Source organism: Mesocricetus auratus, unplaced genomic scaffold (assembly GCF_017639785.1).
Source record: "Mesocricetus auratus isolate SY011 unplaced genomic scaffold, BCM_Maur_2.0 Super-Scaffold_100008, whole genome shotgun sequence".
NCBI classification, from domain to species: domain Eukaryota; kingdom Metazoa; phylum Chordata; class Mammalia; order Rodentia; family Cricetidae; genus Mesocricetus; species Mesocricetus auratus.
In genome coordinates this window covers 52937934-52956552 of record NW_024429192.1, presented here as the reverse complement: position 1 = coordinate 52956552, position 18619 = coordinate 52937934, and the positions used below count along the sequence as shown (strand labels likewise).

Below are 18619 nucleotides of genomic sequence, written 5' to 3'. Positions count from 1 at the left end.
GATCAAATGTGTAACTGACTAAGAACCACAGGTGTGTGGGAAGCCGTGATCCTCACCTGAGAGCCTCTGCCCCCTCACGAACACACTCCCATTTCTGCTCAGCTTGGATTTCGAGTCCGATCCAGAACGCCCCAGATTAAATATTGATTTCCACTTCTTTGATTTACTGGAAAGCTTTCTCCTAAAATAACCAAGCCATACAGGTGAGTTGAACTTGTCATTCCAAGGCAGAGTTGTGTTTTGAGGCAGGGTCTTCAGTAGACCAGACTGGCTTGAACTCATCATTATTTCTGCTTCAGTCTCTCAAGGAGGATTGCAAATCGAGAGAGAACACTACAGTTAAAGTCTCAGTCATGGATGGCTTTGATAATTCTAGATTTCCCTCTAAAATCCAAGTTGCACCTGAGGTAGCCTGTCTGGGGATACCCTGAGTGTCCAAACAAGTTAAGGTGAAGACCCTTCTCCTTGGAACTACAGCCAAAGTCTGCTGTCAATCAAAGGCAGGGGTGGGTGGCAACTGGAGGGGTCAGTGGGTCACTCAGAGATCATGAGCAAACGCACAGTTCTGAAATCTGGTAGGAAGTCTTTGAGGCATTGCAGTCCTGGCTCTCCAAACATGCTGAATTTTTTTTAAAGAGGAGTAAACAAGCCAGAGGAGGTGACATATGCCTTTAATCCCTGCACTAGGGAAGCAGAGGCAGGTGGATTTCTGTGAGCTCAAGGACAGCCTGGTCTACAGAGTGAGTTTCAGGGCAGCCAGGGCTATGTATAGAGACCATGTCACAAACAAACAAACAAACAAACAAAGGCATAAGCAATTAGGACCATAGAGCCCAGTCCTGTGCTTTCTGCCTGGTGGCCATAGGGCTAGGATATGCGATAAAAACTCAAAATGGAGGGATGAGAAAGTAGGCCAGTAAAAGAATGTGTTCTGGTGCTGCTTGGGGAGCTGTGGTTTGCCAGCTTGGGTCAGCAGTCTTGGTAAAGAAATGTATAAGGGTTGGTATACATCCTATTCAGGCTCCTACCAGGCTACTTGGGGATGGGGATGTGGGTAGGTAACACAGCATTGGGCTGGCTCATGAGAACCTGGTACCACCAAGGGTCACTACGGAGGCAGGTCCTGCTTCAGATCCACACAGCCAGTTATGGAGTGAAGTTCAGGGTGAACCCCTGTAACTTGGGGTCCTCATAAGGAACCCTTTCTCTACAGAGCTCTTGTCAAGCACTGGGTCTCTGCTTTAGTAGGTCTTCAGGATCAGTCAGAGACAAGTTCGCATACTTGTTGGTTTTTCTCTCTGACTTGGCTTGACAGCCTGAGCACTTAGCCTCATGGTGTATAGTATAGAGCAGCATATATTAGGCTGTTATGGAGCTGTGGCTGAAAGCAGAGAAAATGCAGGAGACGGGTCTCTCTGAGGCCCCATTCTTCACCTCTGGGAGGGAGTTTTATTCTGTATTGATTTATGGAGGTGCTGTGCATTTAGTTCCAAGGATGTACAATCCGTCTTCTCTAGCAAGCAGTGTTTTCCCAGGTAAGTTGAGGCATGTCATTCCTACAGTACAAGCCTCCTCTAGTTACTCAGGGTGGCAGATTGTTTCTTCTCTAAACAGCTTGCTATCTTGGGGAAGGAACTGGCTCATGAAACAGAAAGGATGGCACTGGTTAATAAAAAGGCACCTTCAGCTACTCTCTGCTACAGGTATGCAGGACTGGCTCTAATTACTGCCTTCTTCCATGGTGGGGTACAATGAGTAGGCAGAGACTAGGGTTGTAGAGGAAATAAGGAAAGAAGATTCCCTGTGGGTACCCATGATGATCTGTTTTGAAAGGGGGAAGGATCAGGGGATGGCTTCAGTGCTTGCCACTCAGCCTGAAGACCTGAGTTGGATCTGAATATGGGGGTACATGCTTGTAATCCCAGTGCCTGGAAAGCATACACAGGCAAATCCTTTGGGCTCACGAACTAGGCAGACTAGTCTACTCCATGAGCCCCAAGCCAGTGATAGACTGTGTTTTAAAAAAGGAACAAAAAATAGAAAAAGCAGGCAGTGTCTGAGGATCAAGCAGTTTCCTGGCCTCCACACAGCTGCAAACCTGGACACATGTCTACATGAACACATCCAAGTGTGTATATAGACAGACACAGAAACGGGGGTGTCCTCTGGCAGGTTGAGAAGAAGCAAGGAAGTCAGAAATGCCATCCCCAAGTGCTGTTGCCAAGAACTCTCTGACTAGAGTGACCCCATTTGTCAACCTGTATTCTGTCTGAGGCTCATCTCTATGCCTTTTTCAGTGTTACCATGTAGGGGTGGAGGTCGTGGGGAGGGAGGTAAGTGCTGACTTTGGCAACTTACCAAACTTACCAAAACTCTAGGCCTGTTTTGTCTACTTTATGGTAGAAGAGACTCATGACTCACTTGGTAGCTTGGGTCTTTGCAGGTCTTTGGAAAGGTGCCAGAGTTCACACTAACTCAGGGACAGTGGTTAAGGCATCACTACAGATGATGGTGAAAACTGTGGAGACAGTCCCCTTCTCTTCTAGAACATCTCAGCACCCCAACCTATACTGCTGTCACTCATGGCCTCGAGACAGGACTCCTCACCTCCTTGGCCCCCTCCACCCACAAATCCTTTAAAATGTTGTAAGAATGCCAATTACTTGTTGTCTGGTAAGTCAAGAACTGTGTGGAAGAGGGTGCCCATGGGAGGGACAATCTCAGGCAGGCTATTCTCTCGTCTTTCCTTTCGAGCAGGGTGGTTTGTTGCCAGGCTTCGGGCCTGAGCCTCCTCCAGGCTTACTAACTTCATGGGCAGGGACAGGGCTGGCAAGGTCATGCTCTTTGTGATGATACGGCCTTCTGTAAACAAAACAGACAAAAAAAAAAAAGTTCAGTTTATGAGCAGGTCTGAACCCAGGCCTAATCAGATCTCTCATCTATAGCCTTGACCTCCTCATCGGGCCTGCATGCCAATGGCGGCTTTTCTTTGGCACAGGGGAGTCTAGGGTAGAGACTGCCCACAGGAAACTTGTCACTCTTCTGCTCCCTGCAGGAGGAGGGCAACGATGGGCCTCAGGAGGTAACTGCTTTCTGTGCTTTCCATGGAGTGACTGTTCACAGATACATTCACTCACGCACAAATACTTATTGAGCACTTACTGTGATCCAGTGTTACAGCAGTGGGCCTTTAACCCTGAAAACTTTGCTGAGTGCTTTGGTCAGTGAGGGATGTGGCTTAGGTGGAGTAGGTGGCTGCCCCTCCCCCCACAACTGAGGAACACATTCCCTGAGGCCATGGCTGTCAGGAGTCTACTCCCCCGCATCTGCTTCTAGAGGGACAGGTCATTTATATATCATGTATATATATTTCCTCAGAGAGAGGCAGCTTTCTTCAGCCCCTGCTTGTCTTGGAGTGTTTATATTATAGCCAGTGTCCCTCTTCCTGACCCTCCTCGCTGGGAGTTCCTTTCAGGTTGGAAATCATGAAGGCATGGGTGATGGACAAGGTTCTCCCATCTTCGCCAGTGGTACTTGTAGCAATTTTACAAACCCTCCTCTCACTCTACCCAAAGGTATTAGCAACATTTAGACACATTTTATTTTACTTTTTTTTTTTTTTGAGATAGGGTCTCATGTAACCCAGACTGGCCTTGAATTTGCTGTGTAACCAAAGATGACTTTGAACTCATGATCCTTCTGCATCACCTCTCCAGTGAGTGCTATGACTATAGGTGTGTACAAGCATGCCTGACTGCAGATATCTTCTTCTACACAAATTAGTATTCATATGTAGGTGTCTACGTGAGTGTGCGCCATGTGTGCGCAGGTGTCTCAGAGGCCAGAGTTGGAGTTATAGGAACTTTCGGGCTGCTGGAAACCAACTCCAGTCCTTTGGAAGAGCAGTGAGTGCTTCTCACCACTGAGCAACCTCTCTGGAACCCCCTGAGGACATTTTTGATCATTACAAACACATGTTACTGGCACCTGGTATCTGGGGCACTTTCTTAATTAAGGATTGATGTGGGAGGGCCCAGCCCATTGTGGATGGTGTCACCCCTAGGCAGTTGGTTTGGGGTATAAAAAGGCAAGCTGGGATAGGCATGGGAAGCAAGCCAGTAAGCAGCACTCCTCCATGGTCTCTGCTTCAGCTACTGCCTCCAGGTTCCTGCCCTGACTTCCCTTCATGAAGGATAATGAGCTATAAGATGAAGTTAACCCTCTCCTCCCCAAGCTGCTTGTGGTCACGGTGTCTATCACAGATGTGTATGTTGTAAAACCATTTTTAAATACAAATGGTCACTGAGACAATTCTGGTTGACCAGATTCCTGATACATACATACATACATATAAATGAAGTTCATAGAAGTTCAAACAGCACAAATCAGTTCACTCCTAGGGTTCACTATGCTATTATGAGCCATTATGAGCCATATATCAGCACCCATATTTTTGTATGCTTCCTACGTGATACAGGACAGGATAAAGTCCTTGAGAAACGGTTGCATAGAGAATGTGTTCTGTAACTACACATGAGTATGGACATGGCCTCTGCTCACTTATGACTTTAAGGGGAAGACATAAGGCTCTTCTACACATAGGAAAAGAATGTTGCCCATCCCTTTACACAGTAAAGAACTCACTAGAAAGAGAATATTGTCCCAGTTCTATTGCCACACCACATTCCAGCGAGAGGCCATGTATGCAGCTGATCAGAGACCTACTAAATCCACATGCAAATGCAACCATTTCTGTATCATACAGGTACATATCTAACACCGTCAGGGCGGCCAGTAACTGCAACACTATAACAGTGAATTGTCACAGACAACAACACACAGCAGTAGAGAACTAGGCCAGAACTAAAGCCAAGCTCACCCTCACTTATTATTATTTGTTTGACACAGTGTCTCATATAGCAGTGCAGACTGGCCTCAAACTCTTTATGTAGCCAAACCTGACCTGGAGCACTTGTTTTACCTGCCTCCACTTGCAAACTCACTTATTTGGGGGCTCTAGGATTAGGGCAGTAATGGAGGTTAAGTGTGGGGCATAAGGTTAGGGGAGCTATTACCATCCTGCTGCAGAGGCCCTGGAGCACCACTGTTGAAGATTTGATCGGCATGGTTCAGTATGAATTCAATCACCACCTGCTGGACCCGGACTGCCAGAAAGGCTGCATCTCCATTGTATATAGTGGCTTCGATTTTTTTACACCTGCATGGAAGAAACACGCCAGTGACTCTGCCTTACAGTAGGAGGCAGCAAGCATGACTGGTGGGCTTTTTGTCCAGGCCACATGTCTTAACTTTTCATGACCAATCACAGAGGGTCTCCCAATAGCAGTGAAGCCCAACCCACTGAATAGACTAGAAATCACTGTCACATGGCCTATGTTACAAGACTATAAACACTGTCCATAGATGAACAGGACTGACTTGTTTTTACTTCCTGGGACTCCCTTCCACCTTTATCCCCCTGGCCCATGGGAGTTGCATGAAGTGGCTGATTGAAGTTACAGACATCGGTTACCTCAGCAAAGCCAAGAAGAACCAATGAGCTCCAGAGACAAAAAAAGGGCCTTTTCAAGATTTGGTAACATACAGACCCATAACTTTAGCCACACTGGGATTATAGCCAAAAAAGTGCTTTAGGAACCAGAGTTTCCAAGCAAGCAGGCCAAGAGCTTAAGCGTTTAAAGGCACATGTAATCCATATATGCTACAAAAAGATCGTTGAGCCCTAGGTCTGTCTTCCAGGGCTTTAACTTGGAAGCACCCAAGCTTTGTTTCCACTCAGAGTAGTGTGGGCTGCTCTGAGCCTGTGACGCAGTAGTTACCTGAGGAGATTCGGGGCCCACACCAGGGCCAGGTTCCTGGCGTGCATGTTGGTCTTGCTGCTGAATGAAGCGATGTGGGCCAGGTGTCGAATCAGGTATTCCAAGGTCCTGAAACAGTTCATTTGTTGGTTGGATTTTGGATAAAGTAAGAAATGTCAGCACCCATATGACATCGGTCACTTGAAGGTCACATCTAAGTCGGGGTTTAAGACACCCTATATTATAAATTTTGAAGGAAGATTGATGAAGGTGGCTTTCTTGACTCCAGGGTCACTGACTCAGGATGGGGACAGGTGTCAGTATTGGCAGATGTCACCTGAAGCCTCTGGAGCAGATTCATAGACAGGGACAGGGAATCGCTGACCACACACCCTGAGCTCTTAGTCAACACTTTGTTTCTTTTCCACACTGGGAAAATTCACCTCCCCACACTCCTCAAAGAAGTTCTCATCTCAATTCTTAGAGGGCATCCCTATAGCTACAGATGAACTTGGTTCTTGTTTACAGACTGGTTTCACAGACACAAGTTTGTTGACCATAAAGAAGTTCTTTTTTTCTTTTTTCAAGACAAGGTTTCTCTTCGTAGCTTTGGAGTCTATCCTGGCACTCGCTCTGTAGCCCAGGCTGGCCTCAAACTCACAAAGATCCACCTGCCTCTGCCTCCCGAGTGCTGGGATTAAAGGTGTGTGCCAACAACACCCAGTCAAAGAAGTTCTTTTTAACACATCAAACCCCACCCCCTTTTGAAAGGTGGGTGGATGCAGGTAGCATTGGGAAAGTTAGTACCATTTGGGCTAATCTGTGAGAATAGAAAGGGTGAGGACGATGTCTGTGCTAACTTTAAGGAGCCAGCAGATAACGGTGCTCAAGACTCACAGTCACCCCCAGCTTTAAGGCCATCTGGGATTCCAAAGGTTTGTTTATAGTATAATTCTGGTTGTGAACCAAGGATGTCACCATGCGGCTGGCTTGTGTGATAGGGGTGACTTCCTTTGGGACTCCGGTGAGTGTCCTGCAAATGGGGACAGGTTGCCCTTGACTGCCAATGCCCCTGGTTGAACACCTGCTCATCCCACCTAACACTGACTGTTCATCAATTTCCAAATGGGCCCAGGAAAGCCACTGTCTACTCGCTTCAGTTGCCAGGCCTCCTCGATGTTTTACCACACTGAGTCTGAATGTTTCTTTCTTACCTATAATGGGGTGGGGGCAGCTCCTGGATAATATTCTGAATTCGGGCCAGCTGGCCTTCTTCCGGGCAATGCGATACTGCTTCCTGTGGAGAAGAACATGAAGTACCCAGTGAGCACCCAGGAGCCAGCGCCCTTCCTGCGTGTGCTGGCGTTCGTGAGGACTCAGGTCCCCTCCAGCCTTACAGCTGTGTGCTTGTGTGTCCCCTCCCAGAAGCATTCTTGTCCGTGTCAGCAGCCAGCCAGATGCCCTGTCTGAGCTCCACTGAGCCGACTGTCTTCACCTTGTATGCACACAGAAGTGGGGGGGGTCTCCGTGTGCCCCCAGAGGTTGTCTGGTGTCTGGGAAAGAATGTATAGGATCTAAAAGTGTCTTGCGTGGCTGAGAGTCATAGACACTCACATTCAGAGGGACAGAGTTAGACAGAGATGTCACAGGGACACGAGTCTACTCAGCCCTTGTGGGTGTTAACAGCTGCTTACTTGTCACCTAGCCTGTGACTATTCTGTGACTTTCAATCCTCAGTTGTTGCCTGTTTTGGCTGCCAAGAAGCAGAGAAGACGTGTCTTCCTTATCAGGGCTAAGAGTTTTGTCCCCAGGATCTGGTGGCCTTGCCCTGATTTGCTATCTGCTTATATCCTGTGTGGGCATTTTGTTCCCATCAGTCCAGGGCCTTGCAGGGGAGGCAGGGACACCATGAGGACACTGCTATGTCAGGCTGGCTCATGTCCATCTCTCACTAGCCTGAGGCTTCTGTGTGACATGAGCATCCCTGAATATTCTTTAGGTCCAGCCTTGTTTCCTATCTTGAGACTAGATTCTGCCTGTGTGCAATGATTAAAATTGATGGCAAATTTGACAGGATCTAAAGCCACCAAAGAGACAAGTCTTTTGGCTGTCTGTGAAGGAGTATCTAGATTAGGTTAATTGAAGGGAGGAGACACACCATAAATATGGACATCACCGTTCCATAGGTGTCTTGAATACAAAGAAGACATAGAACATTCTTGTTATTTCCTGACTCAGGACAGTGTGACTAGCTGCCTCTTGCTCTTGCATTTACTTTTATAATCACTGCTGGCAGTGGCTGCAATAGAAGCAGAAATTAAGATTAGAATCTGTGGGCTTTGTACACTGTTCACCCACACTTATTTGTCAGCTGGCATTTCTGGCTTGCGCAGGGCTTCTGGAGCCCTGGGTGTGGCTTAGTAGGAGAATATTTGCTTAGTATTCACAAGGTTCTGCCAGCCCAACAAAACAAATAATAAAACAAACACAGAGTTCCTTGTACTGCACTTTATGATTTTGTGGTGGTTGCAGCTTTTCAGAAGGGTGAAGCACGAAGGCCATGAGTTCAAAGCCTCCCTAATAACACATCAAGATCCTGTTCCAAAAATTATTGTATTTATTGTTATTTGTGTGTGAGTACATTTCACACAAGGTGTATATGTGAGGCTGAGAATAGCTTGTGGGAGTTGTCTCTTTCTGTGATGTGGATCTCAAGGATCAAACTCAGGTCGTTGAGCTTGGCTGCAAGCACCATTAGCCGCTGAGCCATCTTACTGTCTCTTGTCTTAAAATTTAAAAAAGGGCTGTGGGTCTGGTTCAGTGATAAAGCACTTGCTTACTATGTAAGAGGCCTTGGGTCTAGTCCCTGACTCCACAAAACAAGCAAAATCCCAACAACAACAGTAACAATAAATATTCATGGTTATATTCTTAGTAGATGGTATTTAGACATTTACTACTCATTGAAAGCAGAAACCAATTACCATGCCTGGACACTTGCTGTCTGCTGGGCCCTTCTCTAAGCCATGTCTGAGGTGTATGTTTTGACGTAAAAGGATTCTAAGGTCCTTCCTGCATGGGTCTCCCTATCACTCTTGTTCCTGACCCCACGCCACTCCTGTGATGGACAAGGTACAACATGCTCCAGCTCCCTCATGCATTTATTTGTAATTAAAAGTTAAAGTAAGCATTAGAGTCTCATGATGGCATTTTAATTCTGTGTACACATGGACACCAGCCAGAGAAGTATGTCTCTTGTCTTCCTAGGTTCATCTCTGTCTTATTTCCTTGAAATAGGTCCTCTCGCTGAGCTTGGAGCTTCACAGTTAGCCCCAGAGACCCTGATGTCTCCTGCACCACTCCACAAGTGCCCGTGACTGCATCCAGGTTACATGGGCGATGACGACCTACTCAGGTTCTTGACCTGTGCATTAAGTGCTCTTACCCACGGAGCTATCTCCCCAGCTGTCATCAGTGGGAGTAAAACTATATCTGTATCTATCTTTACATGTGCCACTATTTTAAAAGGCAACCAGACACCTCAGTGTGGAAAATTTGAGTTATCTTTTCCCAAGGAGAGGGAAAGGCGGTTGGAATGTCATAGGCACGGCTTGCACTCTTCTGGTGGATGTACCTTTGGTGAAGACAGCCAGCATCAACATTCTCTGCTTTGTGAGACGCACAGCAGCGAGGGGCAGGGGCATGGGAGGCGTCTATGATGGAGCCCTAACCCTGCCTTCTCCTTCTAGAAAACAGCATCGCAGGGACTGCACTCCCAGCAGGCAGGGAGAAGCTCGCAGGGGAAGAGAAAGCGAGCCCTCCAGACAGCTAGGGCAGCAGAATACAGTATGCATCTTCACAGTTTGGCTCCATGGAGCAACGCACAGGGAGGGTTCAAGAGGCTGTAGACTGTCCCTGCATAGTCAGGGACAAGGTCTGCAGGGCTTCGTGCCATTTCCCTCTTTGTAAAAGCTGCCTAGAGCCAAATGTTGGGGCACTTGCCAATAACAGCAATGGAAAACTGAAAGAGGAGTTTAGGGACTAAAAGTGCAGGTGGAGATAGCAGCCCTCATGGAAAGTTTCTTCGGTATTTCAGGGAGCAATTTAGTCACGGGCATTCTCTTAATCCAGTGTTTCTCAACCTGTGGGTCATGACTGTGTGTGGGAGGGTTGAATGACGCTCACAGAGGGGTCACCTAAGACCATCGGAAAACAGATATTTACATTATGATTCATAACAGTAGCAGAATGACAGTTATGAAGTTGCAATGAGAATAATGTTATGGTTGGGGGTCACCACAGCATGAGGAACTGTATTAAAGGGTCACAGCACTAGGAAAGTTGAGAACCACTATCTTAAGTTAACCCTTGATGTTTGCTGGGCCCAGTGTGAACTACCTTTCATTTCTGTATTCACAGGCTCTCCCCCTGCACACACCATCCTACACAGAAACTCACTTTCCTTATCTTTCCATTTAATTGCTTAACCAGACGGGGTCTTTCCATATAAGCCAGGCTGACTTTGAACTCTCAATCTTCCTGCCTCAACCTCTCCTGAGCTGATATTATGGGAGGGTGACACCAAATTTGCCTTAAATCTTCATTTTTCTCTAGGAGGAGACCTGGTCATTGCAAATTCACTTTGGGTTTGTGATTCCCAGCTAAGACAGCAGATCCTAATGTTGGACTTTTGGGGAAGAAGAGCTGAAATTTTACCCACTCTAATTTGTGTATGTGTGTGTGCATGTGTGTGTGCATGTGTGTGTGCATGTGTGTGTGCACGTGCATGTACATGTGTGTGAATGTGTGTGTGTACATGTGGTGTGTGTGTGCACTTGAGTGCATGAGTGTGTGTGTGTGTGTGTGTGTAAACTGGAAGAGAAAGCTAGCCAATGTTTCAGTCTCAAAGATCTGAGATGAGCCTGCCACTACGTGTTCCTGCCATCACTGTCTAGACAATTGTCTTCCTGACTTCTGAGGAGCCAGGCAAAGGCAGGATTCTCATCCTGGCGGTGAGTCCTTGCTCTAGGACTCTGCTTTTCAGAAGCCACTTCTGCCCTACAGTTCAGGTCCTCCTTCTCAGACAGCTGTCATCACTAGGGTGGCCCAACACTAATAAGGGCAATTAGAAAATTAATACGTGCGCGCGCGCAAGCCAGAAGACAATATGCCTATACCTGCTGAGCCATAGACCCCCTGGGTACAATTTTAAGTTTTGTCAATTACTTAAAATGATTATAAATCATTTTTATTAAGTTATTTGACACCATAACTAGGTTTTTAAATGATAACAATCAGAAAAAATGATAAAAGGGTTAATTTTCCTTGGTACTACAGACCTTCAGACTCTGGGGGATAATTACTGTGTGGCTTCCAGAGAGCCCTTGTGAATGAGTCCTTGCTACATCTATGGATGTAATCAATCCTGGGGGATCAAGCCCTCCTGTGATTCCCACCTCCCATCACGGCTCGCCCCATGCCAGACACTGTCCCTACAGGCTCTCTCAAGCTCAGCATCCACACCCCATGCCAGACACTGTCCCTACAGGCTCTCTCAAGCTCAGCATCTCCCCACCCCCAAGCCAAGGCCTCTGGACCTGCTGTTTCTTGTTGTCACCCACTTCACCAGATACGGGTGTAATCTGTTCCCTCACTCTATCCCTATCTGTTTAGATGGAGACAACTCTGGTGACCCTAAAATAGCAGTCCCTGGCCATTCATGTCTCCCCAGCCCTGGGCTATTTTCTTCATAGTGCTCATTAACAGCTTGCATGAAACATCTGTGTATTACAAGTTTATTCTCTCTCTCTCACACATTTAAATGGAACTCTCAGTAAATACGGCTGTACGTGTCTCGTTTACCATTAACCCTCCAGGCTCCGGAACTGGGCCTTCCAGCTGCCTGGAGAAGGCCCTAACAAATAGCCGTTGCATGGAACAAATAAGTGAATGAGTCAATATTTTGCTCTGTGCTTAAAGATGGCAGACAGCCACATGTGGGCCACACTTTGAGGACAGTGTCACCTAGGAGCACTCTCCATTATGGGGAGCACTGTCCTGCTGGGATCATCCCCTGGCAGGGTGGCCAATCAGTTTGTTTTCCCCAAGGTTAAAGGTTTCTGCAGATGAGGTTTTTTTTTTGTTCTTTTAAAAAAACGTTTTAAAAGATTACTTTTTATTTTTTATGTTTATGTGTGTGCGTGTGCTTGCAGGAGTTATGTATCTCTCTTGATGGAGGTGTTTATTTGAGGAGGCTAAAGGACATGGGTCTGCCTGCAACCAGTAGTTGTGACTCCCTGGTGCCAGGAACCACACTCAAGTCCTTTGCTAGAGCAAGCAGAAAGTGCTCCTAACTGCTGAGCCATTTCCCCACCTCCCTATTTAGTTTTAATTATGTGTGATGTGGTGTGTGTGTATGTGTGTGTGTACCCGGGCACACGCGCGTGCATGTGCACATGAGTGCAATTGCCCAAAAAGGCTGGAGATGTTGGATCCCCTTGGAGTTGGAGTTACAAGTGGTCTCTAGCTACCTAACACAGGTCCTCTGAAAGATCAGCGCTCGCTCATAACTGCTGAGCCACCTCTCCAGTCTGTAGGGCGTTTCAGTTTAAACAAGGTCCCTGGCAAGCAGAGACAGTTGCCTTCCAACTCCTCCCCTCTCTATAACCATCTTGAGCTCCTAACCCACTTGCCATTGTGAGTCTCTAATTAGCCCTAAGCTACGTTTTGGGTGACTTACTCAAGTCAACAAACTTGTGAGCAAACATTTGCTGAGTAACCATTCCAATATTTTCCTATAGCTGGAAGGAAGATGCACAATAATGAGTAAAACAAAGATGATCCTGCCCTTAGGTAGATTTTTAATTCAACAAAGGAGATTGGTGCACAAAGACACCACTTCCAGGGGGAGTGGAGATGGCTTGGAGCACTCGCTGTGATTCCCAGACCCCCTGTAAGGAAATGGCCCACATGCCTATAAGCCCACCACTGTGGGATGGAGACTGTGGAGGCAGTGTGGCCCTGGAGCCCCTACCTAGTGCACCTGGCCCCAACGCTGAGCTTCAGGCTCAGTGAGACTGCCTCAGGGAGTAAGGGGAGGGAATGGGAGAGAGGGGGAGAGGGAGGGGGAAGGAGGGAAAGAGGAAGTGAAGGGAGAGGAGGAGGGAGGGAGGGGAGAGAGAGGGAGGGGAATGAGAGGGAGGGAGGGGAAAGAGAGAGAGGGAGGGAGGGAGAGAGACAGACAGACCCAAGGCTCTTCTGCATTACAGACACAGGTGTATGCTGCCCCCCCAAATGATCTTAATACAAATGCAATAAATAATTAAACCACCATTTTCCAGGACCTCCAAATTAGCAACTTTCATTTGAGTTTAATAATTTTAACTAGATCAATGAGAAGAAAATCTGAATTTTTCCTAAAATGAATGTTGCATTTTTTAAAGGTACATTGAATACTTGCTTCCAAAGATACCACCAGGTCCTGCATCCTGGAACATGGAAATGTTACCTTATTTGAGAAAAAAGGGTGGTGGTCTTTGCAGCAGTGCTTAAGTTGAAGACCTTGAGTAGGGGGCTGATCTTAGATTGTCTAGGTCATCCCCAAATGCAGTTTATAGCTGTCTTTACAAGAGGGACAGCCAGAAGAGAACTTCATGTGAGCCTGGAGGCAAGACTGAGGGATGTGCCCATAAATGCCAGCAGCTACTGGGGCTGGGAGAGGCAAGGGATGCCTTTTCCCCAGGCCTCTGGAAGGAGCGGGATACTGAAAGTCACCTCCAAGCCACTATTTTCAACTCTCGGCTTTCAGAGGTCTGACAGAATAAGTTAGTGTCATGGCTGGTTTTAACAGTCAACAACTGACACAGTCTGGACCACTTGGGTTACCTGGGATGGGAGCCTGACACTAAGGGACTGTCTAGATCGGGTCGGGGAACATCTGTGAGAATTTCCCTCCCTCCCTCCCTCCGTCCCTCCTTCCCTCTCTTCCTTCCTTTTCTTTCCTTCCTTCCTTCCTTTTTCCCTCCTTACTCCCTCCTTCCCTCCCTCCCCCCTCTCCCTCCCTCCCTCCCTCCCTTCCTTCCTCTCTTCCTTCCTTCCTTCCTTCTTCTCTTCCTTCCTTCCTTCCTTCCTTCCTTCCTTCCTCTCTTCCCTCCTTCCTTCCTTCCTTCCTTCCCTTTTCCCTCCTTCCCTCCCTCCCTCCCTCCCTTCTTCCCTCCCTCCCTCCCTTCCTCCACCCCTCCCTCCATCCCTCCATCCCTTTCTCCCCTCCTTCCTTCTATCCTCCCACCTCTCAAACAGGGACTCACTACTGGTTGGGCTGGAACTCACTCTGTAGATCAAGCTGGCATCAAACCCAGAGAAATCCACCTGCCTCTGCCTCCCAAGTGCTGGATTTAAAGGTGTGTACCACTATGCCTGGCACAGAAGGGTTTTCTTAATTGAGCAGAGAAGACAATTCCTGAATGTGGGATGTACTGTGGGTGCATGTGACCACGATCAGAGGACAATCTGTAGGGCTCAGCTTTCTCCTTATGCCACATGAGGCCTGAGAATTAAACTCAGACAGTTAGGTGTGGTGGCAACCACCTATGCTTGTCTACTGAAAGTCCCTAAGGTTGCTTTTTGGGAGGGTTCGAGACATGGCTTCTCTGTTTAACAGCTCTGCCTGTCCTGTAACCCTAAGATTGCTTTTTAAATGTCTTATTTTATATGTGTGGGTATTTTGCTTGCATGTATTTCTATACCACTTGTATGCAGTGCCCAAGGAAGCCAGAAGAGGGCATCCAAGGCCCCTAGAACTAGGGTTAGAAGACCTGAGTGGCTTTCTGAGTGTTAGGAATTGAACTCAGGTCCTTGGAAAGAGCTGGCAATGAGTGCTCTTAGCCTCTGAACCATCTCTCTAGCTCTAGACTGGTTTTGTCTGGGCATTATTGTCATAGTAACAAGAAATAAAACTAGGACAGTCGGTTTGTGGTAATTCGTCAAGTTGCCAAGTTGCAGAAAAAATTGCTTTTTATTTAGTTCTACTTAGAAGGGATCACCATCAATGTACTTACTCAAGAAGCAGAAGGGAAGGTCCCACCTCTCCCCCTCTCCCCTGTCCTCCAGCTCCAATATCAGCATTGGCTTGCCTTCCTATGTACTCTCACAGACTGCCTTCTTCCTATTAATTTCATGCTATGGTCAGTAAACACTCTTCAGAAATGTGTCTTTTCCTGTGTACACCGTATTGAAACAATAGATTTACTACTTGTTTGTCTTTGGTAGTAAAGATATAGCTATTCTCCAAAATTGTGATGTATAATGCCACAATGAATATACTTGTATATCAATTATTACCCAAAAATTAGGTTCTAGAGTTACTGGATTAAAATGCATAATGTGTTTAGAACCTTGATATAATTTCGAATGACTTTCTGGGAGGCCCACTTAATTTATATTTCCAGTAGGTTATAAAGAGTGGGTTTTCTCACAGGCTTGCCAGCATGAAATGTAACATTTAAAATTATTTTTAAGTGACTGATCATCAGTTAAGAGCACATGCTGGTTTTGCAGAGAATTCAGGTTTGGTTCCCAACATTCACATAAAACTCATAACCATCTGCAACTCCAGTTCCAGGGGTCCAATGCCTTCTTGGGCACCCACGTGTGTATGGTGTACATAAACTCATGTAGGTGCACACATACACATCAATTAAAACAAATCAATCTTTTAAAAATCAACATACATGCCGGGTGGTGAAGGCACATGCTTTAATTCCAGCACTTGGGAGACAGAGGCAGGCAGATCTCTGTAAGTTTGAGGTCAACCTGGTCTACAAAAAAATTCCAGGACAGCCAAGGCTGTTACACAGAGAAACCCTGTCTCATAAACCACCCCCCAAATAACATGCAAATACATCTTTCTAGTAGTTTTTACATTTCTCTGAATTGATTGTTGAAGTCTTTTGCTCATTTATTAAGCGAAGTGTTATGTGTTCTTTTTATTGATAAGCAGTAGCTCTCTATAACTAAGAAATATTAGTCTCTGTCATTTATTAAGAATGGTATATTTTTTAAATATTTATTTATCTGTGCACATGAGTGGTCTATTTGCATGTGTGCCAGTATGACAGAAGAGGGCAGCAGATCCCATTACAGACGGTTGTGTGCCACCATGTGGTTGCTGAGAATTGAACTCATGACTTCTGGAGGAGCAGGCAGTGCTCTTAACCTCTAGAGCTATATCTGCAGCCTGAATGGTGTATTTTTGTTTGTTTGTTTGACTTGTTTTTCGAGACAAGGTTTCTCTGTAGCTTTGGAGCCTGTCCTGGAACTCCCTCTGTAGACCGAGCTGGCCTCAAACTCACAGAGATCTGCCTGCCTCTGCCTATCTCTGCCTTTCTAATGCTGGGATTAAAGGCGTGCGCCACCACAGCCTGGCCTGAATGGTATATTTTTAACAGATAGACTCATGTAGCTGACTGACCTCTCACTTGACATATGGCTACAGCTGGCCCTCAATTCTCAATCCTTCACCTTCATCTCGCAGTACTGAGATTACAGGAGCACATCTTTAAGGTGCTTAAGGTGCGGTGTGGCGCAGCTCTCCACGTGTGTGTGTGTGTGTGTGTGTGTGTGTGTGTGTGTGTACAGGCGCTCATGCATCATGGCACATAAGTGTATGTCACAGGACAAACTGTGGGAGTCTCTTCTCTCCCCCTACCATGTTGGTCTTGGAAACTGAAGTTGAGCTCGGGTTGTTAGGTGGGCCGCTGAGCCACTGCACCGTCTCAGGCCTGCCTTTCTTTTAAGACTTATTTATCTTTATGCAAGTGTGACCTCATGGGTTTATGTGCACCACGTGTGTGCCAGGTGTCCAAAAGGCTTGAGGGTGTGGAGCCTCCTGGAACTGGAATTACAGGGGGTTTTAATGGCTGAACCATCTTTCCAGCCTTCCCAAGCCTTTCTTAATATACATTTATGTATCTCGGGTTTTTTTCTTTCTATTTTCCAGTTATCTCTGAGACCTTGTTCCTATATCAGTGAAAACACTTAAACCCATGGTAAGGTTACAAGCCCAACTCTTAAGAATAACGATTCATGCCGGGCAGTGGTGGCACACGCCTTTCATTCCAGCACTTAGGGGACAGAAGCAGGTGGATCTCTGTGAGTCTGAGGCCAGCCTGGTCTACAAAGCAAGTTCCAAGACAGCCATGACTACACAGAGAAATCTTGTCTCAAAAAAAAATTCACCCCCAATAGTTATTCATTTATTTCTGTGTGATTTTGAATGAAGAAACTTTTCATGTGGTCAAAAGTTTGTTACAGGATATTGAGAAACATCCTGTCCCACCACTAGTGCCCAGATTTGTTTCTTTGCTATCGGTGATGCTAATTCGAGCTATCGGTCCCCTGACCCTTGCCCTCCAGCTCTCCGCTGGCCTTGCAGGGGTGAGCAAGTGCTCACCAAATCTTCCCCAGCACTCCTCTCCAGACAAACTTCTGAGGTCAAGTGCTTTAGCAGCCCCCCACGCCCTCTCCTTTTCTTTTCCATAAGTCACCTGTTCCATAAATCTACTTATGTAGGCAGTTGCGTTAAGCCCCTATTTTAGTTTTTTATGTATTAAAAATCTCAATTAACGCGCTTAGTATTAGTTTTCATTATAACATTGTCAAACAAAATCTGTTCTTGTTGAGTCCCTTCTCCCTTTTGTCCCCTGCCCGAGGCTCTCTTGTCCCTTTCCGCCCACCGAAACCTCTTTCTACATTCGTATCACATGTGTCCTGTGGCCCCCCCACTTCCTATACACCTCTTCCCCCTTTCTGGCTCTACACTTTAGTGTCTTAGGCTGTACCCCACTTACACCCACTTATACACAACCCTCATGAGCTCGTATCGGAACGTGAAAGCATGCAGGCTTTGAATCCCTATGCCCGGCTACCTTGTCAAGCCCGACATTAATGTTGGCTTTAAGAGTGTGTTTGGGGCCACTGTTCTCTTTTCTGCTCACCCACAGGGCCTTATTTGGTATAGCTTTTCTGTTCTTGCGTCAGCAGCCTGCTGGCCTATCCTACCCTCTCTCTCCCTGGCCCATGTGCTTTTCTGTTTCCTTTTTCTTCTTAGCTTTCTGACTTATCTTTTGATGTTTGGGGGTTTCTACCTAGTGGTCTCTCCCTGAATCTGCAACCAAACACAGAAGGAATGCTCTTTTGAAAAAGAACCATCCTGGTGTACAGCAAGCATTGGGGGTGGGGGGTGAGGGGCTCAGATTCCTGCCCTGCCTCTGTTGTGTGACCTTGGGCCAGCCACTTCACTTCTTTGGTTCTCTGCTTCCTCCCTGTACAAGGAGGCACATTCAGTTGAATAAACAAAGAAATAATTTAACCCAGCTCTTAAAACAAACAGCTTCATTCTGAAAACTCAAGAAACAGTCAGCCAACAGTCCCCACTGCCCAACTTCCCTCGCCATCTTACTTCCACCACGATGCTAAGATAATGCCAACCAGCTGGTGAGTTTTATTATTGTTATTTCAGTGTTGAAACTGCCCTTGGCCGGTCCATGCATCCCAGCGGCTAACCACAACGAAAATGCAAACACTCACCGTGAATTTCTCATAGAGCTCGTAGGTCAGGAGGGGGGTTGGGCAGCTCCCTGAAGTAGAGCTTGCACAGGGAGCCCACACAGTGGATGTCTTGGAGGTACACTTCCCTTGTCAGATCTGGACATTGATCTGAGCCGAACTCTTGCCTGAAACAACACAGACGGAGACATAACAATCCCAGGGAACATGCACTCCATGTCGGCAGCTGCTCGGAG

General features: G+C 46.7%; 1 protein-coding gene across 1 annotated transcript in view; it reads right to left on the bottom strand.

Moving 5' to 3' along the window:
• Positions 1–18619, bottom strand: part of Arhgap31 (Rho GTPase activating protein 31) — a 110612-nt gene that overhangs the window by 18262 nt on the left and 73731 nt on the right. The window contains 7 exon segments of the mRNA XM_005071488.4: positions 57–181; positions 2664–2862; positions 5076–5218; positions 5841–5948; positions 7034–7116; positions 18405–18440; positions 18442–18550. Coding sequence (XP_005071545.2) covers positions 57–181; positions 2664–2862; positions 5076–5218; positions 5841–5948; positions 7034–7116; positions 18405–18440; positions 18442–18550 — 803 coding nt within the window.